Source organism: Phaethon aethereus, assembly GCF_964289735.1.
Source record: "Phaethon aethereus genome assembly, chromosome: 21".
In the NCBI taxonomy this organism is placed as follows: domain Eukaryota; kingdom Metazoa; phylum Chordata; class Aves; order Phaethontiformes; family Phaethontidae; genus Phaethon; species Phaethon aethereus.
This window is the reverse complement of record NC_138597.1, coordinates 2,747,901-2,771,616: the sequence shown is the minus strand read 5'-3', so window position 1 is coordinate 2,771,616 and position 23,716 is coordinate 2,747,901. Positions and strand designations below refer to the sequence as shown.

Here is a 23,716-nt window from a genome sequence, read left to right as displayed (position 1 = left end):
CCTCAGCGCCACGGCCGCCGTAGGTCAGGGGCGGGGCCGAGCGGGGCGGGGGGCGGGGCCGAGCGGGGCGGGAGGCCACGCCCCTCACAGAGGCGGTCTCAGGGACCTGGGACCTGGGAGCAGGGAGCAGTGACCAGGGAGCTGGGATCAGGGAGCTGGGATCAGGGAGCTGGGAGCTGGGAGCAAGGAACAGTGACCAGGGAGCTGGGAACTGGGAGCAGGGACCAGGGAGCTGGGATCAGGGAGCTGGGACCTGGGAGCAAGGAACAGTGACCAGGGAGCTGGGAGCTGGGAGCAGGGACCAGGGAGCTGGGATCAGGGAGCTGGGACCTGGGAGCAAGGAACAGTGACCAGGGAGCTGGGAGCTGGGAGCAGGGACCAGGGAGCTGGGATCAGGGAGCAGGGATCAGGGAGCTGGGACCTGGGAGCAGGGAGCAGGGACCAGGATGCTGACAGCAGGCAGCGCACAGCAGGGCACAGAGTACGGCACAGCCCAGTGCACGGCACAGCATGGAGCACGGCACTGGCCTGGGCGAGCATGGACCAGTACGCAGCATGGAGCATGGCGCAACCCTGGGCATGCCTGCTGCATGGCCCAGAGCAGCGCAGAGAGCACAGCACCGCCGTGGGCATGCCTGGTGCATGGCCCGGTGCATGGCATGGCACGGAGCACGGCACCGCCGTGGGCATGCCTGGTGCATGGCTCAGTGCACGGCATGGCCCGGAGCACAGCGCTGCCCTGGGCCGGAGGGCGCTGGCTGGGTGGGCAGCACCGCCCTGGCCACGCTCGAGGCCACGCAGCCTCCTGGTCGCGCCCTGCCCGCGCAGGCAGCCCCCTCCTGCCCCGGCGCCCCGCTTCCCCGTGACTCATCATTCGCGGCGGCGGCAGGAGCTGAACCAAGACTGCTTTTATTTCGCTGGGGCATCGGCAGTAACGCCCGGCCCAGCGCTGGCTGGGAAATGGAACGCATTTGTTTTTCATTCTGCATAATTAAATTAATGCTACAATCAGCAAACGGCCTTACTCTGGAGACGGAAAACCCACTAGAAGCTTTGAAAAACTCCTCTCCCTCTTCATCCCCGCAAACAGAATAAAAGCAAAGTAAAGAAGCCGGAGAGAAACGAGCAAAGGACACGCTCGGCGTGATAACTGTCCGGTCCCGGCACGCGGCCTCGCGCGAATCGGCTCAGCGATAGGTGCCGGGGTTGATGGAGCCTTTTCTTTTTGCTTTCGCCTCTCATTCAGAGCTGAAGAACTCAGCATTTTCCCAAGCACTGATTCTGCATTATTCGGGAGCGGTTTCTATACCAACAAGTCCGAGTTTGAGCCGTGCAGCAAACCCTGCTCCGGCTGTGAACATCCCCCTCGCCTACAGCCATATCTGGACGATTTTTTTCTAATAACACGGAATTTCTATGATTTGATTTCGCCGTTTCACTGGGGCAAGGCGGGGCCGGCATCTGCAAATCAATGCTGAATCAGAAGATGAGCGAGGGGGACGGGCAACTTAACACTATAAACTCATTTCCCATTGCATCGTCCCCAAAAAGCCGCTTACACGCCAGGGAAATTGGGGAAATCCATCCTCCCCTGCTGCTGAAGGGCAAAGGCCGGCGGCGACCGTGCTGCTCACACCTTCTTCAGGTCCTCGGGGCCGAAGGAGAGTGGCAGCAGCTCCTCCAGCCTCTTGACGATGTAGGTGCCATCCGCTTTGGTCAGGTAGATGTCCCAGTCCGTGCCGAACTAGAGGAGAAGAAGGAGAAGAAATGTCCCATGCAAAACCTGCGCTTCTTCCTTAAACAACACAAATAATCCCTTTTTTTTTGGCCAGCTTTACAGGGAGCATCCCCCTCTACTGCGTGTATTTTGGGGCGGCTTTTCAGCATCACCTGCCCCAGGGGGATTTTGGGCTCAGATCCTGCATTTTTGCCCCACCAGGGTCAGCCCCAGTGCCTCCGAACCTGCCGAATCCAGCCTTCAAACCGAGCCTCGCGACCCGCTAAATATTAACCACCCAAAACCAGGCAGTGGGTGTCAGGGTGCCCGTGGGGAGGAGAGAGGCGAGAGCGGGATGGGCTCTGTGGGGAGTTTTTGCAGGAAAACCCCCATTTTTCAGGCTCGCCAGAGCCGGGGCGACAGCTCTGGGACGAACTCTGCACCCGGCAGCTCCCAGGAGGAATAAAACCCCTTGGGGAGGGCGAGTTAATGAATTACCAAAGGGCACCCGCTCCCGTGGGACAGGGAGGAAAACCCCTTTCCCAGCGGATAGCGCGATTTGAGGAGCCCAGAGCCAGCCCTGGGGCTGGGGGCTTGTAACCCCTGCCTTTGCACCGCCGGGTGCTTTCGGGGGAGATGCCTGGGGTCAGGGGATGATGTTTGGGGACCGTGTCTGAGGTCAGGGGACAATGCCTGGGGTCAGGGGATGATGTTTGGGGACCGTGTCTGGGGTCAGGGGACAATGCCTGGGGTCAGGGGATGATGTCTGGGGTTAGAGGACGATGTCTGGGGTTAGAGGACGATGTCTGGGGTCAGGGGATGATGTCTGGGGACCATGCCTGGGGTCAGGGGACAACGTCTGGGGTCGGGGACGCCGGGCCCCCGCGCGAGCTGTCACCTCTCTCATCACTTGTCTGCAGGCGCCGCAGGGCACGATGAAGTGGTCCCCCATGTCACTGCCAAAGGAGAAGGGCACAGGGCTCAGTCTCAGGCTGGGGGGGGGAGCGCCCGCAGAAGATCTTCACGCTCCAATAAATACGGAGCCGCAGCAGATTTTCCCCCCAGTTCCTCAAAAAAAACGCACAAAAACCTGCCTCATCCGCCCCCCCCAAAACCACCCCGTGCTGCTGCAGCGGGAACTTGCCCTTGGGCAAGCCTGGGGTTTGCCCGCTGGCCACCGTCCCAGCCCTCACCGCGCCAGCACTCGCCGCGCCCTTACCTGGCGATGGCCATGGCCCTGAAGCTGGTGTGCCCCTCGGAGATGGCCTTCTGGATGGCGGTGCGCTCGGCGCAGACCCCCAGGCTGTAGCAGGCGTTCTCCACGTTGCACCCTGCGGGAAAAGCCCCCGGCACCCGCTCAGCCACCCCGAACTGCGCTGGCTTCCCCCTCAGCCACTCCAAACCGTGCCAGCTTCCCTCCAGGTCGGTTTTTTTGTTTGTTTGGTTTTTGGGGGTTTTTTTAGGGAATTTGCAAAGAAAGGCGTTTTCCGTGCGCACCACCCGGTCCCAGGCTCTCTCACCGTGTTCTGCGCTTCCCCGATTTATTTCCCGTATTTTCCCATCCGCCACGATCTTTGGCTCGCTCCGGGATGGTGGCTGCCAAGAGGCGGCCGGGGCTGGCGGAGGGACCCGCACCCCATGCCGACCCCTCTGCACCCCCATCCACGGCCAAAGTGTTGCGGGGAGGGGGACACCCCAAAACCCGAGGCGGGGTCGCACGGCCCCGGCTTACCGGAGAAGATCTCCCCGCCGGCGGTGAGCAGCGCGGCGCCCACCGGGAAGCGGCTGTAGGGGCAATAGGCGCAGTCCTTGGCCTCCCGGCTGCGACGCAGCAGGAGCTGCAGGCGCTCGCCCTGGGGCCGGCCCGGGGGCGCAGCGGGGGCCGGGCGCTGCCCGTCGCCCTCCATGCCTGCACCCGCCTGCCCTGCCCGCTGACGCCGCAGTTAAATATTTCCTTGCCTGGAAAATAGGCTGGCCGGCCCCGCCGGGATAACGCCCCGGCGTGCAGCCGAACCCCGGGAAGCATCCCCAGGGGCAGCCCCGACCTCCAAAGCATCGGGCTCAGGGGGTCCCGCCGCCCCTCCTCACCTGCTTGTCTCTTTTTTCCCCCAATTTCTCCTTTTTTTTTTACTTCCTCCTTTCTCTGTCCCGGCAGAGCATTTTTCCGTCACTGCCTCGGTGGTTTGGGTTTTTTTATTTTGTTTTGTTTTCTTTTGTTTTGTTTTGTTTTAACTCCCCAGTTGAAAACTGGTTGCGCAGCTCCATGGGAAAAAGTCATTAAATCCCTCCTGGGTGGGAGGAACAACAGCTCCTGATCACCGAGATCAAAAGAAATAAATTAATTTGACTGAAAACAGAAAAAAAAAAAAATTATATATATATATGATGTTTTCCCAGGTCTTTTACCTATGGGCTGCCAGGCAGCAGGAAAGCTGGCTGAAGACTGGGGCGATAAACACCCGTTTTGGGGTGCCCTCATGCCGCCTGAGCCAAAATTCAGTCTGGCTGCTGCTCTCCATGGGAGCCAGTGGGGTCCAGGGCTCGCAGGACACCGGCTGATCGGCAAATCACTCTTTAATTAAAGACATCTCTTTTTTCCCCCTCTCAGTGCCCCATTTTCTGGCTGCAAGGACGGCTGTCACGGTCCCCATCTTTCTCACTGGGTTTTTTGTCCAGTTTGCTGGATTTTGGGGAAGATTTGGAGCTTATCCGCCAGTTTTGCCAGCAAACCTTGGCGCCGCTGACAAGCCACGACAGGCTGGGACATGGCACCAGAATTGCCGGCAGCCTCTGACCTGGTATAAACGCCAGGAGCCAAGAATGGAGCGTGGGCCAGTGAGAGAACACCCCAAGAAATCAAAGCTGGGATCAGTATTGTCCCAGGGGAAAACTGAGCAACCCAACTTCCTCATGCCATGCAGGTGCTTGTTCACCCTGGAACCTAATGATGACAGCAACTTGCAAGAGCAGTCAGTCAAAGCAACCAGCAACTAGAGGAGGGATTAGCAGCACTGAATCAGCTCAGAGCCCTTTTTTCAGCTTGCGAGGGGCAAATCCCAGTTGTTTTCCCATGTAAAATGAGCCGCAGACACTCCTGTGCCCCCCACACAGTTACACGGTGTGACATCCCCAAAACCTGGGAGAGAAAAGGAAAACTGGCCCCAGGGCAGCTGGTGGGGGACCCTCTCCTATAAACAAATGAACTTTTGGGGAGGGTTGAAGCCCCCCCTGTCGATACGAACCCCGAGCAATTAAATAAAAGAGTCCTCAGCGACGGCAGCGAGAACAGAAATACCAAGAGGGGGAGGCTGATGTGGACAGAAACCCTCATCATTCGCACTAATCGACTCATCGCCACCTCCCCAAACCCATCCTCGCTCCGGCAGCAAACCGCAGCCCCTGACCCGCAGCCGGACAGCCCAAAACCACCCAAACTCGTGCATTTTTTATTCTTTTGGTTGCAAAAACCCACGAGGCTGGGGCTGCCTGCAGAGCTGCTATTTTAAGGTTGCAGTTGCTTCGCTCAAGGCGTAGAAAAGCTGGGAAGCTGCTGGGAAATGGCTTCCCGGCTGCCTGCAACACTCTGCTCGGCTTTTTCCCCCTCAAGCGGAGTAAAATTGAGGGCACACACTGTTATTTGACCCCTTTCTCCTCCCCATTTTCAATCCCAAAGCAACCGGTGCATCTTCGCGGGTCCTCGAGCCCGGGGGTCTCCTCGCTTGCGTCCGCCAGAAGCCCCAGGTGGTACAAAAAATTCAAACAAAAAACAGGTGGATATTAGGATCTGAGAAAAACGAGCCGAATCCTGAACAGCCTCAGGCTCCAGCGCGGGGCTGAAATCTCACAGGCGCCCCACAGTGCTCCCCAAAAATCACCACCGAGCTGTGCTGGTCAGAAATGGTGTTTCATTTTCCCCAGAGAGAAAGCCGTCCCGGGGCCTTGGCCAGCACAAAAAGCAACAGGTTAAGAGGCAAAAGCTCAGCCCAAGAGGGATGACCTGGCTGGCTTGGAAATAATGGGGATTTCTGGAGCGAAAAATGGGATTTCTGGAGCAAAAAATGTGATTTCTAGAGAAAAAAATGCAATTTCTGGGGCAAAAAATGCCAGCAAAAGCCGTAGGATCTGCAAACCCCGGTGCACCCCCTTGTGCAAGACTCAGGTTTGGGAGGAAAAAAAAAACTTTTTCTCGTGCTGGGGCCAGGAACCAACGTCCAACCCTCCCAAAAATCATCCCCCCCCCCCGGCCCCGCCCCGCCCCGATCCTGCCCCCTGATTTCCCCGCAGGCCGGGGGGCTTTGGCGCCGCGGGTCTGGCTGCTGTGTGGGGAGGGGTTGTGTGTGTGTGTGTGTGTGTGTGTGTGTGTGTGTGTCTTTCTTTGCCCAGCATCTTTTATTTCCCTGCCGGAGCACGACGCGAGCGCGCGTCCGGCGGCGTGCACGGCGGCGGGGGCGTCCGCCGGCGGCTCCCCGCGTGCCCGGGTGGGCCACGGCGACGGCGGCGTGGTGGGGAGGTGGAGCAGCCCACGGAGAACGGCGTCCCCGCAGCCGCCGATCCCCGCAGCCGGCGCAGGCGGCGGCCGGAGCGCGGACGCTTCCTCGGCCAAGCGGCTCCGCATCCTCCGTGGGCAGACGGCGTCGGGTACGGCGGCTTCGTCCCACCACAGCGGGGTAGGGGCATCCCCCCCCACCACCCCGGCTGGGGGGGTGCGGGGACACCCCCCAACCAGCTTCAGGGGCTGGGGGTGGGCTGGAGGCGGGGGGGGTTCCCTCCGCTCGCAAGGGGGTCGGCGGGGCCGGGATTAGCGGAGGCGTGCGGGGCGGCCGGGAGGGCCCCGCGGCGGAGCGGAGATGCTGCCCTGGCGCCGGAGCAAGTTCGTGCTGGTGGAAAACGAACGTAAGTGCAAAAGCAAGAGCCTGGGGCCGGGGCTGAGCTACGCCGCGCTGCTGGCCGGCTTCCTGCGCTCCTGCCCGCACCTCCTGCCCGACTGCCCGCTCGAGCGGCTGGGCAGCGTCTTCCGCGGCAAACGCCAGAAAGTGGAGCTGAACAAGGAGGACCCGACGTACACGGTGCGGTACCTGGGCAACGCCGTCACCCTGCACGCCAAGGGCGAGGGCTGCACGGAGGAGGCGGTGGGCAAGATCTGGGCTAAGAGCGAGGCGGGAGCCGGCGGGGCCAAGATGAAGCTGACGTTGGGACCCCAAGGCATCCGTATGACCCCCTGCGAGAAGGGAGCCCGCCGGCCGGGCCACGCGTACCTCCTGCACCGCATCACCTACTGCGCCGCCGACCGCCGGCACCCCAAGGTTTTCGCCTGGGTTTACCGGCACCAGGTGAAGAACAAGGCGGTGGTGCTGCGCTGCCACGCTGTCCTGCTCTCCAAAGCCGACAAGGCGCGCGCCATGGCCCTGCTCCTCTACCAGACCTCTGCCGCCGCCTTCGATGAGTTCAAGCGCCTCAAAAGGCAGAACGATTTCCGCCATGTCCAGCAGCAGCTCCTGGGCGACGCCATCGTCCCCTTGGTCCCCCTCCGCAGGCTGCTCAACGCCAAGTGTCCCTACCGCCCGCCCGCCGAGAGGGCCCGCTGCGCCCCCCGCCTCAGCTCCATCCTGGAGGAGGAGGAGGAGGAGGCCTTCAGCACCCGGGGGGACGGCGGCCCCGGCGAGCGTGCCGCCGTGCTGCGGCTGGCCAGGGAGATGCGGGGGTGCAGCCTGCGTGGTCCCCGGCCCCCGGCGTGCTGAGCAGCAGCAGCGATGGGTCACCCCGTTCTGGGGACGAGGTGCCCTCCCCGCGCCCCAGGCCGAAGTCGGACCCTCCTCGGGGATGAATCCAGACAAGACGGCGGCATCACTTGATAGGAAAACGCCGGGGACCCCCCCAGACCCCGCACCCGCTCTCGTGCCTCCTCCACAGTGGCCATAATAAAGATAATGTGCGTTTCCTGTGGTGTAACGGCGCCTGTCTCTCGCCGCAACCCAGCCCCGGCAAGCAGGAGAGGAAGAGCTAAGCTCAGCACCGAGGCAGTTTGGGGGGGTTTATGCCGAATTTGGCCCTTGCAAGGGAAGCCAAGCCGGGGCGGGGGGGACACAGACAGAGGGTCGGGGGGCCCAGAGGCCGGCAGGAGCCGCTCTACGTAGCCATGGCAACTGGGTTTTCTTAAATATAGAGCTGTGGGGGGGGGCGGCACAGGGCCGCCTGCGCCAGGGGTCTGCAGTGGGGTTTGGCCCCTGGGATCCCCAGAGGCCAAGGCCCTGAGCAGCCATAGTTTACCAAAAAACATTATTTTATTCCCCCCCTCTCCCCTTTTGGTGCTGTCCCGGCATAAGCAACGGCAAGGGGGTCGGCAGGGGGAGCGGGGGCCCGTGTGTGTGTCCCCGCCCCAGCACAGGGCTGGCGGCCACGCATGGGCTGTGGGAGAAGGATCCCGCAAAATGGGGCTGGGGGCTGCGTCCACACAGGCCCCACGCTGCGCCGAGGGGGGGGGCCCACGGGGCCGTGGGGTGCTGCTGCCCCACACGCACACCCCACGCTATAGGGCTGGCGTCTGGGCTGCCCCCAGCAAGCCCTTGGGGGGGGCTCTGCGCCCCCTGGCGGACCGCGGCTCTATGGTCTCGGCGCCGCCTGCCAGAGCGTCGCGCTAGACGTCATCACCAGGTGCCGGCGGTTGCCGCGGTAACGGCGCGACAGCATGGAGGACGGCGGGCGGCCCTCGGCCCTGCAGGCCGCGCTGCTGGCCGCCAGCGCTGCCCTCACCGCCCTGCTCTACTCCGCGTACCGGCGGAAGGCCCGCGTCGTCCGCGGCCTCGAGGTGGGCTGCGAGGGGCCCCGGACGGCGCGCAGGGGCCCGGGCCCGGCCCGCGGCCTGGTCCCGTCGGCTGAGCCGCCGCCTCCATTTCCTCCCCGCAGGGCGCCAGGAGGGTCCGGCTGGACGGGGACCTGCGGGCGGTGCTGCTGGAAGCGCCGGGGCGCTGCATCCCCTACGCGGTCATCGAAGGTAGGGGCAGGGCCCGGAGCAGGGCCGGCGGGAGCAACCCCTCACCTCGCACTCCCACTCGCAGGGTGGCTGTCGTCCCCAGCCCCACGGTTCTGCTCCCATTAGTTCATCCGCCCCTCTGTCAGGCGGCCACAGCCCATCCTGACAGATCAGAACACGACTTCTCTGCTCAAAACACAAATTCTCGGCTCAAAACACGACTTACACTCACTATTGGCTGTAAGAAACGGAGCGGAAAATTGAGGAACAACTCACGCCTTCGGGTTTCTCTTTCAGGTGTGGTGCGGTCCGTCAAGGGGACGCTGAGCAGCCAGTTTGTGGAGAACTGCGAGGGTGTCATCCAGAGGCTGACGCTGCAGGAACACAAGATGGTGTGGAACCGAACCACCCACCTCTGGTACGTGCCCAGCGCCCGCGAACCTCCCGTTTTCAGACTGGCTGAGGTGCCAAAACAGCTTCAGGCGCGGCGGGAGTGACCAAGGTGCCCCAGACCCGCACCCCACAGCAACATTTGGGGCACGCTGGGCTCTTTGCAGGGCGGTGTGGGGTAGCCCCACATGGGGCAAGGCGTCTGTCAGCAGCCCAGTGTCGGGGAGGTGGCCATGGGATGGTGTTTCCTGACACCTTCAAGAGAGAAATTCCCTTGGATTGGGGCGATATCTGCACCGCGGGCACCCGTGGGTGCTCCCGCGCACGGCCTGGCCCCGCGAGCTGCTGACGGAATCCGTGCGTCTGCCAGCCAGAACGTGACTGTGGAAGCCGGGTGTTCTTCCGTGGGGAAGCATCGGGATGAGGGCGCGAGCACCCACCAGGGGAAAAGCACCGCTCTCCGGCGCGTCCCAGCCAACTGGAGCTCGCTCAGGGCAGAGGACCTCCGGCAGTCCCCAAAACCAGCGTGTCGCACCCCACAGCGCTCTCCAGCATCATTCCCCTTCTCTCCTTAGGAGTGACCACGAGAAGATCATCCACCAGAGAACCAACACTGTGCCCTTCGAGCTGGCCCCCGCCGAGGCCGGCACCGGTGGCATCGTCAGGGTGCTGAAGCCGCTGGATGCCGTCGAGCTCAGCCTGGAGACGGTGCACGAACAATTTCATCCTTCTGTCCTCTCCTTCGGCGATGCCATCGGCCATTACATCAGTGGCGAACGGCCGAAGGGCGTTCAGGAGACGGAGCAGATGCTGAGGGTGGGCACAGCGCTGACAGGGGTGGGCGAGCTGTTCCTGGAGGACGCTGCCATCAAGCTGCAGCCCCCCAAGCAGGGCTTGCCCTACTACCTGAGCACGGCGGGCTTCCGCGCCCTGCTGCAGAGAGAGGAATCCGCCCTCCGCCTCTGGAAAATGCTGAGTGTCGCGTGCGGTTTTGTCACTTGCGCCGTTTTCTTTTTCATCCTGCGGAAGCAATATCGACGGCACCGGGAGAGACGGCGCCTCCGGGAAATGGAGGAGGAATTCCGACAGGCACGGGAACGCCTGATACGCCAAGCAAAGGCAGAAAACGGAGAGAGGCCCAAAAACGCCTGCGTCGTCTGCATGAGCGATGTCAAATCCTGCGTCTTCTTGGAGTGTGGCCACGTCTGCTCCTGCCATGCCTGCTACCGCGCTCTCCCCGAGCCCAAGCACTGCCCGCTCTGCCGGCGCCCCATCTCCAGGGCGCTCCCCCTGTACCGCAGTTAACGTTTTGGGAGGCCAGGGAGGGAACTGGCGGCATCACAGCCACCCCCCACGCCGGGCTGCTCTTGGGGAAGGGGAGCGCGTGAGGGCTGCCACAGTTTGGGGCTTAATAGGCAACGTTGCCGTGGCAAAGCGGGGTGTCGGAGCGGGAAAACGGGGCAATTCTTGCAGAGACACGCGGGAGAGGCGGCTCGCGAAAATGTTGCGGGGAAAGAGCAAAGCCCGGGGGAGGGTGCCGCACTCGCTGCAGACCGGAGCAGGAAATAACATATTAAAACAGGAGGGAAAGCGCCTCGCCCCACGGCTCGCTGCACCGTGCCCTGACCCCCATCATCTGTGGGGAAAACCCCAGGGAACGCTCGCAGCAACCCCCCAAGAAGGGCTTGGTCCTGGGGAGCAACCGGCTGAGAGCACCCGGACTGACTCCCCGTGTCGCAGCCACACACGCAGCACCGCAGGCCCCACACGAGCTCCTTTCTGCAGGGGGGATGTGGGGCAGAACACGCGCTCCCTGAGGACAGCTGCTGAGCGCCCCTGGGCTGCTGTGGGGCAGCCTGGGCTTGCTGTGGGGCAGCTCCAGGCTCCCCAGAGGTGGCTGTGGGGTAGCCTGAGCTCTGCAGGGATGCTGTGGGGCAGCTCTGGGCTGGCTGTGGGCAGCCTGAGCTCTGCAGGGACACCATGGGGCAGCTCTGGGCTGGCCGAGGTGCAGCCTGAGCTCCCTCTGGCATGCCATGGGGCAGCCCCACACTCCCTGGGGCTGGCTGTGGGGCACTCCGAGCTACCCAGGAATGCTGTGGGGCAGCCCCACGCTGCTTGGGCTAGCTGTGGGGCAGCCTGAGCTCTGCAGGGACGCCGTGGGGCAGCTCCGGGCTCCCCAGGGCTGCTCTGGAGTAGCCTGACCTCCGCAGGAACGCCGTGGGGTAGCCCCACACCCCCCGGGGCCGGCCGTGGGGCGGGGCCGTTCCCGCCCGCCGCCGCCGGCACCGCCCCCCGCGCCTCTATCGCCGCCGCCGCCGCGGAGCCGCCAGCAGCGCCGGCCGGGCCGGGCCGGGAGGTGACGGGGCGGCCGCCCCCGCCCCCGCCCCACTGCGCCCCGGGCCCGCGGGCCCCGCGCCCCCCGGGAGGCTGTCGGGGGGCGGCGGCGGCGGCCCCCCCCCGCCCCCCGCCGCCCCCATGGCGGAGGGGCCGCCCTACGGCGAGGGGCAGCTGGCGGGGGACGCGGCCGTGGGGCAGCTGCCCCTCCCCGTGCGCCTCCGCGGCCCCGAGGGGCTGCAGGGCAAGCGGCCCCCCAAGCTGGGGCAGATCGGCCGCAGCAAGAGAGGTGGGTGCGGCGGGGGCATGTGGGGCCGGGGAGGGGGGGGGGGAATGTCCTGGGATGTGGGGCACCGGGGCGGGGAGGCAGTCCGGAGGACGTGGCGCGACCTACGGGGCTCCCCGCGGGACGTGGGGACCTGCCGTGGGGCAGCTGGGAGCTGCCGTGGGGACAGGGCACAAGGCCCCGGGGTCTATCTGTGGGGCAGCGGGGACTGGCCATTGGGGACTGTCTATGGGGCAGCGGGGACTTGCCGTGGGGACAGGGCACCGTGCACTAGGGACTGTCCGTGGGGCAGCGGGGACGATCTGTGGGGACAGAGCACTGTGCCCTGGGGACTATCTGTGGGGCAGGGGTGACCTGCCGTGGGGACAGGGCATGGGGCAGCATGCCAGGGACCCGCCCCAGCCATGGGGCACCCGCAGCAGGTGCCCCTCGGCCGCGCCGGGGCTGGGGAACTCCCACACCCCCCCCACGCAGGGACAGCCGTGGGGAGGACGGCGGCGGCACAGCACTTCACCCCACTTGGGGGGCTGGGGGGGGGGGGCTGTTCTCTGCCCCACAGTGGTTATCGAGGACGACAGGATCGACGACGTCCTGCAGGAGCTGGCGGACAAGGCCCCTCCCGGGGTCTGAGCCCCCCCCCGAGAGCGCAGCCACAGCGGCGACCACCCGAGAGCCGGCCCAGCCCCCCAGCACACCCCGGTACCTCCACCCGCAGCCACAGAAAATAAGAATAATTACAAAAAATAATCATAATTGGAAAAAAAACCCCCACCAGCCGCTCCGCACCCCCACCCGGGAGGAACAGAGCCTCCCGCCCCGGTCGTTTTGGGTAACGCTGATGTCTTTGGACAGTGGAAAATGATTAAAAAAAACCTTAAAAAAAACAAAGAGCGAAAAAAGTCGATCCCGGGGTTTCACTCGCGTCGTGGCGCCGCTCGTGGGGGAGCCCCATGCTTCGCGATTCCCGCTTAGTTTTTAAGGCTCCCCTGCCATGCGGGCTGTAGCGTGGGCAGTGGTGGTTTTTTTTCCTTATATCACAGCAGTTCCCTCTCTTTAATAGACTGTATTAAAAAATAATAATATATATATAAAGAAAAATCTGTTGTAACCACAAGAGTGCCAAACAGGTGGAGATGGCAGCGGCTTTTCTGCTTTTTCTAGGGCTCGGGGTAATCTCTCTTTGACTTTTCTAGTCTTTCTTTTTAACTCTTTTGCATGAACGTGCATTAAAAAAAAAAAAACTGTAAAAAGGAAAAAAAGGGGGGAAACAACAACAAAAAAAGCGGCTCTTCTGGCACGGGGGCTCGGGTTCTTGTTTCTGTTTGCGACTCCGACCGAGCTCAAGGCAGGTTTTCTTCCCTCCTGTTCTTAAATATTGTGTATGTTGCACTTTTACCCACTGCACAGGGCTATTTCTGCGGTGTCCAAATAAAAAGGAAAATGAAACAAAGTGGAAAAAAAATATATATAATAAAGAAATGCCAATCCACCATGCTTTCCCGCCTGCGGCCTTCGCCAGCCACCTAAATAACGCCAAAAATAACCAAGGAAAAACCTCGCCGGTGCAGACCCCCTCGGCCGGGGTCGTGCTGCACCCAAAATAATTAATTATAGTTCATATTTATTTATTGATGGGATTTTTTTTGGGGGGGTGGGGGATGTTTGATGGGAAAACGCCTCCAGGGTTTAAAAATTTCAGGGGAAAAATTCATCGCCAGGTCCCCAAAAAACCCCAATTATCGCAATAAAAGCGGCAGGGCCGCGCAGGGGGGCCGGCACGGCTTCGTGGGCCGCAGCCTGGGGAGCAGACGGGTGGATTTGGGGTGGGATGGGACCCCGGTGCTGCCCAACTCCCCCCCAGGTGCCAAGACCCAGACCCTGCACAGCATCCCCGGCACCTCAGCTATTTATCTTAAGTCCCAGGCTGGGAGGGTGAGAGTTGCTAAAGCGCTCCCTTGGGAAAAAAAAACACCTAAAAACCCCAATTATTTCCTTTTTTCCCCCCCTGCAGTGGGTCCGGCTCCCGAGTCAGGCTCGGCGGTCACCACCAGCCCTTCGGCCCCGGGATTTTCTGGTCTGGGTGACCCGGCGCACCTGCAGAGCACGAGATGGGCCCCCGGGAGGGTATTTTTATTCCCCCCCCCGCCAATTTAATGGTTTGGTTTTTTTTTTTGCCCCAAGCAGCATCCAGGGGCGAACCCAGGGCTCTGGGGAGAGCAGACGCAGCCCACGGGGGAGCGCAGCGTCCCGTTTTCCCCCAAAACCTGACCTATGGGTCTGCCAGACCCCCATCATAAAAAAAAAAAAACCCTGCAAAAAAACCCACACACAAACCCTGAGCACCCAAATCCCCCGAATTTGATGTGCCAGAGCGGGCGCTCCGGGGGTGGGAGGGCCACGCACAGGTCCTGAGAGCCCCTCAAACCCCCTCTCGACCCTGGGGAGAAGCCAGGGAGGAAGCGGAGGAGATTCTGCTTAATTATAAACCGCTCTTCGATACTCGCCCGTCGCACCGATAAAGGAGCCGGAGGGACCGGGGGGGCCGGGGGCGAGAGGCCGGTGGGGAAAGACGCTCCCAGGAGACCGAGCCGGGGACCCCCCGGCCGCGCCCCGCTGGGAGATGATACTCGGAAGGAGGATTTAAGGATTAAATCCTTCGACGGAGCGGGAGTTTATTGCATCCATTATTTACCAGCTGGCCCAAGGCAGGCGGTTGGCTGCCGGCGGTCTCCCCGGTGACCTTGGCCGAGCGGTGCCGCCGCCGAGCTCCGGTTACGGGGACCAGAGGAAAATCGCCCACCCGGGGAGCCGGCACCCAGCAGCTCCAGCACCAAATCCCCATGGAAACCACAAAAAAACCCCACCCCGCCAAGCCCACCCAACCCTGGCCCATATGGGCTGCTGGTTTTGGCAGCGGTGGGGAAAACAACAACAAAAGAAGGAGGAAAAAATAAAAGAGCAGTTTGCGGGTTGATTTACCGAAGGAAACTTGGCACCCATGGGAGAAGCCGGGGGAACGCGTGAGGTGTGAGGGTCCCGGCGGCAAAGCCCCGCTCCCAAAGGCGCCGGTTCCCCGGGGATTTCGGCACCGGGGGAGCCGCTAAAACACTTCTGCACCCCCCGCAAAGCCAGCCCGGCCCCCTGCACCCAGGGGTGGGGATTTTTATCCGTCTCTAAAGCCGCTCATTTTTCTGCGGGCTTTAAACCTTTGCATCGCCCGAGCCCCCCAGGGATGATGATACCAGCCCTGAGGTCCCGCCACCTATTTTGGGGCCACATCGGTGCCCCCCACAACTCATTTCTCACACTTCTGGAGCCGCTTGCCATAAAAAAAAAATCCACACAGAAAAAAAAAGCCACAAAAGTCGCAGGCAGCGTCTTGCAGCCGGGGCGAAGGAGAGCATGGGCGAGCGGGCGAACCCCCCCACACGCCTCCCCCGAAAGGGCATCCATGTAGCAATGGCCCCAAAGAAATATTCTTCTTTTTTTGTTGTTGTTGTGGGGTTTTTTGGTGGGGTTTTTTTTCCCCCTCCACCAAAACTAGGGCACATTAAACTAGGCCAGCGCTCCCCTGCAAGGTGATTTATTTATGATGGGGGGAGCGAGGAGAGACGGGGGGCTGCAGAGCAGCGCGTCCAGGGCAGGGACGCTCCATCCCGCCCCCAAAGGCCGCAGTTGGGGGGGGGGGGGCCCCCAAAAAAAAAAGAAAAAAACCAGGGTCAGTTTTTCCTCTTGGAAAAAAATAAAATAAATAAATGCCAGTTGCTGGGAAGGGGGCGGCTGCGGAACCAGCCGCTATAATGGTATCGAACCCCCGTTCGCACCCAGACCGCTGCTGTGAAGGTTTTCTATCGCGAGGTTCCTGACACAAAATATGCTTTAGCAAACTGGGAAATGGATGGAAACTTGAAGGAAATTGCGCCCTGCAGAAAAAAATCCAGGTTTCCCCCCCTCCGTTTTCCTCATCCCGATGTTAATAAACCCCCAGCGATCTCCCTGCTGGGCGACGGAGCCATGGGGCTGGCCGGGGGGATGTGGGGCGCAGCACCCTCCTGCCGGGTGCCCCCACCAAACGTGGCCTCAGGGCTGGTTTGGGTTTGGTTTTTTTATTATTATTATTTATTTTGCCTCATTTCCTGATACCTTTGGATTTCGCCCCAGGAAAAGGCCTTCCGGCACGTGGAGCCAAACTGTCGCTTTTTGGGGAGCCTTGGGGGTCCCCCATCCCTGGGCTCTTTGCCCCACAGCCACTAGAGGCCACTGAGACTCTGTGATCCTGCCCGAGTTATTCCCACTGGACATTCAGACGTGGACATTGGCACTGAAAAAGACTAAAAACAAGGGAAAAATAATAATATAATGCAGAGAGGCAGCGAAATTGGGGGAAAACGGGGCGGATAAGGGCTCATCCCCAAGCTCCCAGGGGCATCCCCACCCCAGGACCCCACGGGCGATGGGAAAAGCCCTTTTCTCACCCCAAATCTGGTCCAGCCACTCAGCCGCCCGGCCCACGGATTTTCGGGGAGCCCAAAAGCGGAGCTGCCGGTCTCCCCAGGCTCCTTATTTTCCCTGAGCCCAGAGCCGAAGCACCAAGGATACTCTAAACAGCTCTTCCCGCTACCGAGGGCCGAGCAAAACAGCCGACATCTTAATTTATACGTTGCTCAAGGCGTCAAACTGTTGCGTTACCATAACAAGTGGGAGACACCTCACCAAAAAATGAGAAAAAGTTTCACGCGGAGCTAAACGCAGCAGCAGATGCTCAAACAAAAACCAAGCCCGAGCAAAGCACCAGGCTCTGCCACCCTGCCAGCGTTTTCCCAGTTCAATATTCAAGATTTGGGGGTGATTTTGGGGGGGGGGGGGGATGCCTGCGCAGCCTCACATTTGTGCAACCCAAGAGCATCTCCCGGGGTCCCCGAATTTTCACCTGCGTGGCTCAGCGCATCGGTCCCTTCCCCGGGCTGGGCGGGAGGGGGGGGACGGGGACGGACAAAACGAAATCTCAGCAAAATAACCAAACCACAAAAATAACCCCCCGAGCAGGCCTTGTGATTTAACACCCCGAAATACCCGGCGGTGAGTCACGGCGACGGGGCTGATCCAGCTCTGAGTCAGCCCGGCGGGCACAGGCTGCCTTTGCCCCCCTCCCCGCAAATCCCCGTTTCCCGTTTTTCCCGCATTTCCCCGTTTCTCCTCCGAACCCGCAGAAATACAGACGAATACGCCGTGACCGAGGCACGCAGCGGGGCTCAGGACCCCCTCCTGCACCCCCCGCGTCCCCCACGGCGGGGCCGGACACACCAGTCTGGTAAAAATGAGTGTTTTTGGAGGGGGACACGTACACGCGCGATTCCCACGGACGCCACCACAAGGAAGCGCTTCGGATTTTCCAATTAGCTCTAATTAATTAGCATTTCTTCAGCTTAGCATCGTTTTAAACCTGAAGCAACGACTAATTCCCCTGGGTCTCGGCCAGAGAGAACGGCCGCGGGGCAGAGACCCCCCCCCACGGGGGGAAGCCCCGGCTGGGACACCCGCACGGCGTGTGGGTGCTGGGACGGGGCTCAGCACCCTGCTGGGTGCAATCCAGCCCAAGCCACAAGCACCCCAGGGCATCCCCAGCGGGATGGGAAACAGCCGGAGACACGGAGGGCCTTGGAGGAGGCGCCTTTGGGGTTATTTTCACCCGACCTGGACAAATACGTGGCGGGGGGGGAAAAACCAACCACCTTAGGGCGAACAAGCGCTACGTGCAAGATCCGGTACGGCGCAAAGCCGAGCTGGGCGCTGGGTTTAACCTCCCGGCCGGGTTTAACCCCAGCCCCGCGGCCCGGGTTAATGCACCGTCCCGGTGCCACAGGTGAGGGCAGAAGGCGAGCGGCCCCGCGCCGGGAGCAGGATGAGACCCCGGCAGCATCCTCAGCATCCTCCCCCGGTTTCCATAGCGACGGGTTCGGCCCCAGCTTGGCCGCGGGTGCTGGGGAAGCTGGGCCGAGGAGGGGGCTCGGCGGGACGCGCAGCAGCGCAAAACAAGGGGGATTAATAAAAAAAAAAAAATTAACTTTGCACCTCGCTGCACTGGGAGCGAGGGGAGGCCGGGGCTGCAGCCCAGCGCGAACCCCCCAGCCCCGGGGGTGGTTGGGGAGGTGCCCCCCAGCCCCTCGCCCCTGCCCATCTCAGGTGTATCAGCCTTCCCAGTTTAATTCCCAGCCTGGCTGGGAAGTCCGGAGCCCCGCTGCAGCCTTTCTGCCTCTCGCCGGGAGCAAACAGCCCCGAGACCCCAGAGAATTCATCCTACAGCCCCCGACGCTGGGGAAAAAAAAAAACCACAAAACCTAAACTACCCAAAACCCACACATCCCCGGAAGGCGCGGGTGGGAGGCAGAGCCCACGGGTGCTCCCGGCTGTGCGAGTGCCTCCGGGCCCCCGCAGCCGCCCACCCCCGCGGCCGTGCCCGCCGGCTGCGGCACTGTTACACAAGGCTCCCGGCGCTTGCATAAGCCGCAGCGGCGTGCGCAGCCCCGAGAAGAGCGGGGAAAGGCAGCGGGGACCACGGCCCCCGAAGCCGGGCTGTGGGATCCCCGGTCCGAGCCCCGCTCCCGCAGGGGAGTCCCGCGGCCCCCGCAGCCGGCCCTAAACGCGGCAGCGCGATCGACCCCCTCCTTGCTGGGGAGACCCAAAAAAGGAGGAATTCAACCCGCCGCCCTCAAGTCCAGGAGAAAGGCTGCCAAAAAGCCCAGGCAGCAGCACGCCCACCAGCCCCGCAGCATCCCGCACTCGCTTGCCTGCGCCCCCAGCCCCGGGGTATCCCCAAGGAAAGATCTTTTTTCCAGACTTTTAAGCAAGCAGGAAGGGGCGTGCGACGGGGCAGCAGTCCGCGGGGCTCGGGGCAGCGTCACCCGCGGGCAAGCGTCAGCCCTCGGCTCCCAGCCCTCACCCCGGGAGGGACACCGGTAACCCAGGGCCGCATTTGGCCAAAAACCCGGGTAATTTTGCACGGGGAGGCTCACCTCACCGGCACGGGGCACGAGAGGGTTGCAAGGACCCGCGGCCCCAACCGGAGCCCCTCTTCCGAGGGCTTTACACCCCCAGCCCCGGCGATCACCTGCCCAGGGGCCGAGCCAAACCGCGCCGGGGCTGGCGCAGCTTTTTACCCCGCCGCCATCCCCCCCCGCGACCCCCGTCGCCTCCCCGCGCCTTGAAAGGGTTAACGACAACAAAAATGCTGAAAATAACAATAATTAAAAAAAAAACCCGGTAATTTGATGAGCGGGGAGGGAGGGGAAGGGCGCAGACCTTCCCTTTGGCTTTTTGAACACCCGCGACAGAATATCCCCGAGTTCCCATTTACACGGCGCCGGCGTGTGCCCCGAGAACGGGAAAACCAGAAAAGGTCGTTACACCGGGGGGGGGGGGGGGGGGGGCGATTCTCCCCGATTTCCACGCAGCCTCCAAAACCAAGCCACAGGCATCCCCAGAGGCGACACAACCACCTACCAGGGAGCCGCGGGCACCAACGCCAGCTCCTCGCGGCACAAGGGAGCAAATTCCCACCCTCCTTCCTCCCCGGGGGCTGGGGAACCCCAAAAGCAGAGCCCTGGGACAGGGACAACCGTAGCTCACCAGCAAGATCGGGCTCCCCAGAGCCATGGCAGCCACCCCCCCAGCCTCAGCCTGCGGCCTTATATTGCCTTCAGGAGAAATAAATTACAAAAACTCAGCGCAGGTGCCCCGGCTGTGAGCACGGGGAGGGGAAAAAACAGCCCAAAGGGGCCCAAACCCCAGGTGCCTCAAGAGCTCCCCAGCCCCTCTTTGACGGCCACTGAAACACATCCTTTGGCCAGCGAAGCGCACAGGTGGGGCCCCCAAAACCCCGCCGAACCCTCCTTTTCCCCGCAAAGGGGAGCTGTCGGCGTGTGGGCGCCCCGGGGAAGGCAGCAAAGCTACGGGCCTCTTGTTATACATAAATCCACCGGTAAATACGTGTTTCTCCGTTATCCCGGCAGCGCGCTCGGCAGGGCTGCACGGCGCGGAGCGCGCCGTTTTTGGGTGCAAAGCTTGGGAGTTTGGGGGTCAAAGCGAGCTGCAGCCGTGGGGGCTGCTTTTAGGGGCTCCCGGGACGCCTCATTTCCCCTGGTCCGATGGGCAGAAGCCTCTGGAAATCCCTTCTCCTTCCTTGTGCTCAGGGTCACTTCCCCCCCCCCGCCCCTCAATTTCTGGGACTTGGAGACGAACCAGACAAATGCAGCCGATTGTGTAACATTTCGCTCAAAAAGCTTCTTAAACAGCCACATATTTCTATTAGAGTTCCCTTGCCCTTTGCTGCTGATTACTGGAGTATTTATGTATAAATAGAAGCTGTCTTCCCTGTAATCTGCTTGTTTCTCCTAATTAACTCAGGGCTGCGCTCATCAGGCTGCTCAGCCTCTGGGTTTTGGGGGTGCCGGGACCTCAGCGGTGCTCGGTGAACCCCAATCTGCCAAATTTCAGCTGGAATTGCTTTTTTTTTTTGGCTGGTTTCGAGGGAGCAAAGCCCTCCCGGCGCGCAGGGGCTTGGCGGCGGGGGGGAAATCACCTTTTCCCAAACTTTATGTGCTCAATATCTGCTCGGGGGAGCGCTCACGCACGATCGCTTCACCGCACCTTCCTCCGTCCTCACAGAGCTTTTCCCCTAATTTATGGAACGTCTCGATTTGCTAATTATTTTAATCATTATTACTCATCTTTCCCCTTCTTCCTCCCCCCTCAAAACTTCGTCCCGGGCCTGTCAATCACTTTAATAGCTGTTTACAACCTATCATCAAGTCTTGCATAACATCCACATGACTTCGCTCAGATGCCTCCGACACCCAAAAGCTGCCCCTGAGCTCTATTTCGGGAGCGATGAAGCCCACGGCACCAACCGGCTGCATCCCCCGCCGCCGTGCCCGGGCCCCGGAATGGGGAAAATCAAAGGGAAAAAAACATCCCCAAAGCAACACAATTTTTCGGTTAATATAAGACAACCCCACGCCGCTCCCCTGGCCCCGGTTTTGGGGGTGAGGGCTTGTTTGGGTGGCTGCTGACCCCCTCCTCAGCATCGCAGGTCGACGGTGCTCTGCGGCATCTCATTTGGAGGGATGAGGAGCACAAAGGATCCGGAGCACTCGGAGGATGCCGTCGGGGGGCTGCAGCACGGCCTCTGCACGCAGGAGTGGGACCCCCACACCCCCCCCCGCTCGTAAGGAGAGGCTCCTTCGGTCGCCCGCTAACGAAGCCGCGGCCCTGGCAGGCGCACGGCGGGGCAGAGGGGATGCGGAGGGGTCTCTGCGGGGTCCCGCCATACCCCTACTCACCCCCCCTCCCCCGGGACCCACACCGACAGCCCCAGGGCTGCAGGTTTACACCAGGGCTGCCCCAGTTTGGCTGGTTCACTCCCCAAAACGCCCCTCGGCGTGATGCTGCCTGGGGCCGGGAAGCCTCTCCCTCCCCACGCGGACAAATCTAAATAAATAAATCTAAATAAACAGCGTAAAGGGGCTTATTTGTTAAGCTACGGCTGCCAACCAAGCTAATTTCTCCTAATAAGGCACTTGCGGTCACCTCGGCAAGAGCTTCGGAGCTCCCTTCCTTAAGGCGATGACTTTAACGGGGTGAAAACCCCCTTGGGTGCCAAGGGGGGTGCTGAGGGGAACCCTGCGGGGATGCTGCAGCCGGAGCCGCCCGACCCCGCTCCATCCCCGGAGGAGACGGCAGCTCCCAGCCTCTCCTCGCAGCCAGCCCCGCTCTCGTTAGCGGCCCAATTAGCCAAACGAAGGCCAGTTAATAAATCAGGAGCTGCTGGAGTGCAGCGGGCAGGCACGGCCGGGTGTTTTTTTAGCACCCGGCGGGTCCCTTGGCTCGGTCCGGGGGGGAATGATGGGCAAAGCAGCGTTTTCCATCCGCGCCGCTTTGCCAAGGGTGCGGCAAAGCCAAGATGGAAACAGCCGGCCCTCCTGCTCCGGTCCGGAGGGGGCAAGTGGGGCTCAAACTGTCTATTTTAAAAAATACCCATATATATACAAAGGCCACCAAAAGCAGGAGGGCATCGGAGCGGGTCCTTGCTTGCCAAGAGGAAAATAAGGGACGACATAGCTCCCACCTCCTGCCTTGGGCTGGGAAACAGGATGGCTGCTTTATTAATACCTGGAATAACAAGATTAATTAAGGAAGGTGCGGGGTGAAGGCAGGAGGATTTCGGCATCCTTCCGATGGCACGGGTGAGGCGGTGAAGTGCTGAACGCCCCGATACCAGCGATGGAGATGGTAGCGGGGTTTCTCTGCTCCTCGTCGAAGAATTAAACCAGACGGCCCCTGGTTTTTAAAACCCCGCAGCCATCGGCCGAGCGAGCGCTCCGCAGCTCGGGGTTTGCAAAGCGCAGCTCCCCGGAGCCCGAGGGAAGCTCCTTCCCCTCCGAAATCCCGCGCTACGGGCGGGTGGGGCTTTTTGGGGTTTTTTTTTTGGACAGCCCCGCGGTGCTCGGCCAGCGGAGGTGCCCCCGGGGACGAGGGCAGGCGCAGCCCCGAGGAACCCCACCCCGAAACAGAGGACATCGCGCCGGGCAGTGAAGCGGGTTGTGATTTACTGGGACGACGACACTTCTGCCACAGAGAACACGATCGCGCCGAGGCACCCGGCCGGCGAACCCGCCGCCGAGCAGCGCCGCGCTGGGGCCCCCGGGGAGGTGACACCGAGAGCAGAGACCGGAGGGGTGCTCGCGGACCCCGGCACCGCTTTCCCTCCCGTCTCCCCCCGACACACAGACACAAAACAGAAACCCGCTGAGCCACGGCAAGGCAGGGAGCGAAAGGCAGGAGGTTTCGGACGGGCCCCACGGGCGTTGCAGCCACGCCGGAGGCGACGGCGTGCGATTCCCTCCGTAGGCACTTGATCCGCGGAGCTGCCACCGGCCGGATCCTGCCGAAAAGCCCGTCCTGGGGACCACCAAGCGGGGCCAGACGCCGCTGGGGCCGGGCAGCGAGGTCTGGGGGCGAGGGCACCCAGCTCCTTGTGAGGGGTGCGGGGCAGCGACGGCGGGCATCCCCACGCCTGCCGGGGTCCCAGGCGGCAGCTTTAAGGAGACTCACCCCCTCCGTGTCCCGGCCCGGGCCATCCCGGAGCATCCCCCATCACCGAGCCGGCCGCGGCGGCTGGGCAGGGTCGGGGCTGGAGAAGCGAGAGGGGCGTCGGGCTCCGAGACGGGGGCACCCGCATCGTCCCCTTTTCCTTCCCTGAAAGCCGAGGGGGTGTAGGACGCGCTGCACCCATGCCACAGCTCGCCCCTGAATGCAGAACGAGGGGACCCGACGACTCCAGGAGCCCCCAAAGTGTGTGTGTGGGGATGCGCGGTTTGCCGTCGGCTCCGGATCCACAGAGCTCTGGGCAGGTCCTAGGAGTTAGCCTGGGTCATTCGGGAGAACCAAGGGATCAGAAACCAGCTCACTAGTAAGCCCAGGAGGGCCGAGCTGCACGTGCCCCGGGAATAAACCCAGCTCTGGTAAAGTCCCGGCGACCAGAGGGGTGGTGGCGGGCAGGGAGCTGAAGAAAGGCAGAGAACAAGAGGTACGTTTTGCTCGTGAGCTGAAATACCTGCCGCTCTGCACCGGCTCTGCTCAGCAAAAAGCAAAAGATTTCATGCAAAGCAGATTCCTGCTGACGACGCTTTGCCTGGGAATGGAGGGGACGCTTTCCTCCACGGGAAGGTGTCAAAGAAAAGGTGCTTTGTCCAACGCCCTTTCCCATATTCCCACATTTCCCCAGTTTCCCAAGTCTTCGCAGCTGGATAGTTTTCAGCTCTTAGGCTCACACTCCCCTTCTTACCCGTCCCGCTTCAGCGGAGGAGCCAAAATCCCTACGCCCATGAATCAACTGCATTTCCTCTGATTTTTCTAAGCCCCCAGACAAAACCAGTCTAAGTCCAACCAGAACTGGGGCCTTTCTTTCTCCAGCAGAAAATTAAAGATAAAAAAATTAATAAAAATTAAAAAAAAACCCACT

The 23,716-nt window shown here is 61.8% G+C and overlaps 4 protein-coding genes across 4 annotated transcripts in view; 2 read left to right on the top strand and 2 right to left on the bottom strand.

The window, feature by feature from the left end:
* Positions 1 to 564, bottom strand: part of PINK1 (PTEN induced kinase 1) — a gene marked incomplete at both ends in the record, with an annotated part of 8,998 nt that extends 8,434 nt beyond the window's left edge. Inside the window, one exon of the mRNA XM_082009220.1 lies at positions 508 to 564. Coding sequence (XP_081865346.1) covers positions 508 to 564 — 57 coding nt within the window. The remainder of the gene's footprint in view (positions 1 to 507) is intronic.
* Positions 565 to 1,502: 938 nt separating this feature from the next.
* On the bottom strand, positions 1,503 to 4,615 carry CDA (cytidine deaminase). The gene is made up of 4 exons (XM_082009380.1): positions 3,450 to 4,615; positions 2,937 to 3,048; positions 2,616 to 2,673; positions 1,503 to 1,744 (listed from the first exon to the last, which is right to left on the bottom strand). The coding sequence occupies exons 1-4, from the start codon at positions 3,622 to 3,624 to the stop codon at positions 1,631 to 1,633; spliced, it is 459 nt and encodes a 152-aa protein (XP_081865506.1). The 5' UTR covers positions 3,625 to 4,615; the 3' UTR covers positions 1,503 to 1,630.
* Positions 4,616 to 6,523: 1,908 nt separating this feature from the next.
* FAM43B (family with sequence similarity 43 member B) lies at positions 6,524 to 7,654 on the top strand. The gene has a single exon (XM_082009355.1). It carries the CDS (start codon positions 6,565 to 6,567, stop codon positions 7,453 to 7,455), a length of 891 nt encoding a protein of 296 aa, XP_081865481.1. The 5' UTR covers positions 6,524 to 6,564; the 3' UTR covers positions 7,456 to 7,654.
* A 748-nt stretch (positions 7,655 to 8,402) lies between these two features.
* Positions 8,403 to 10,382, top strand: MUL1 (mitochondrial E3 ubiquitin protein ligase 1; the record flags this gene model as incomplete). Its single annotated transcript, XM_082009347.1, has 4 exons — positions 8,403 to 8,522; positions 8,621 to 8,708; positions 8,985 to 9,105; positions 9,653 to 10,382. 4 exons carry the CDS (start codon positions 8,403 to 8,405, stop codon positions 10,380 to 10,382), a joined length of 1,059 nt encoding a protein of 352 aa, XP_081865473.1.
* Between the last annotated feature and the right edge of the window lie 13,334 nt (positions 10,383 to 23,716).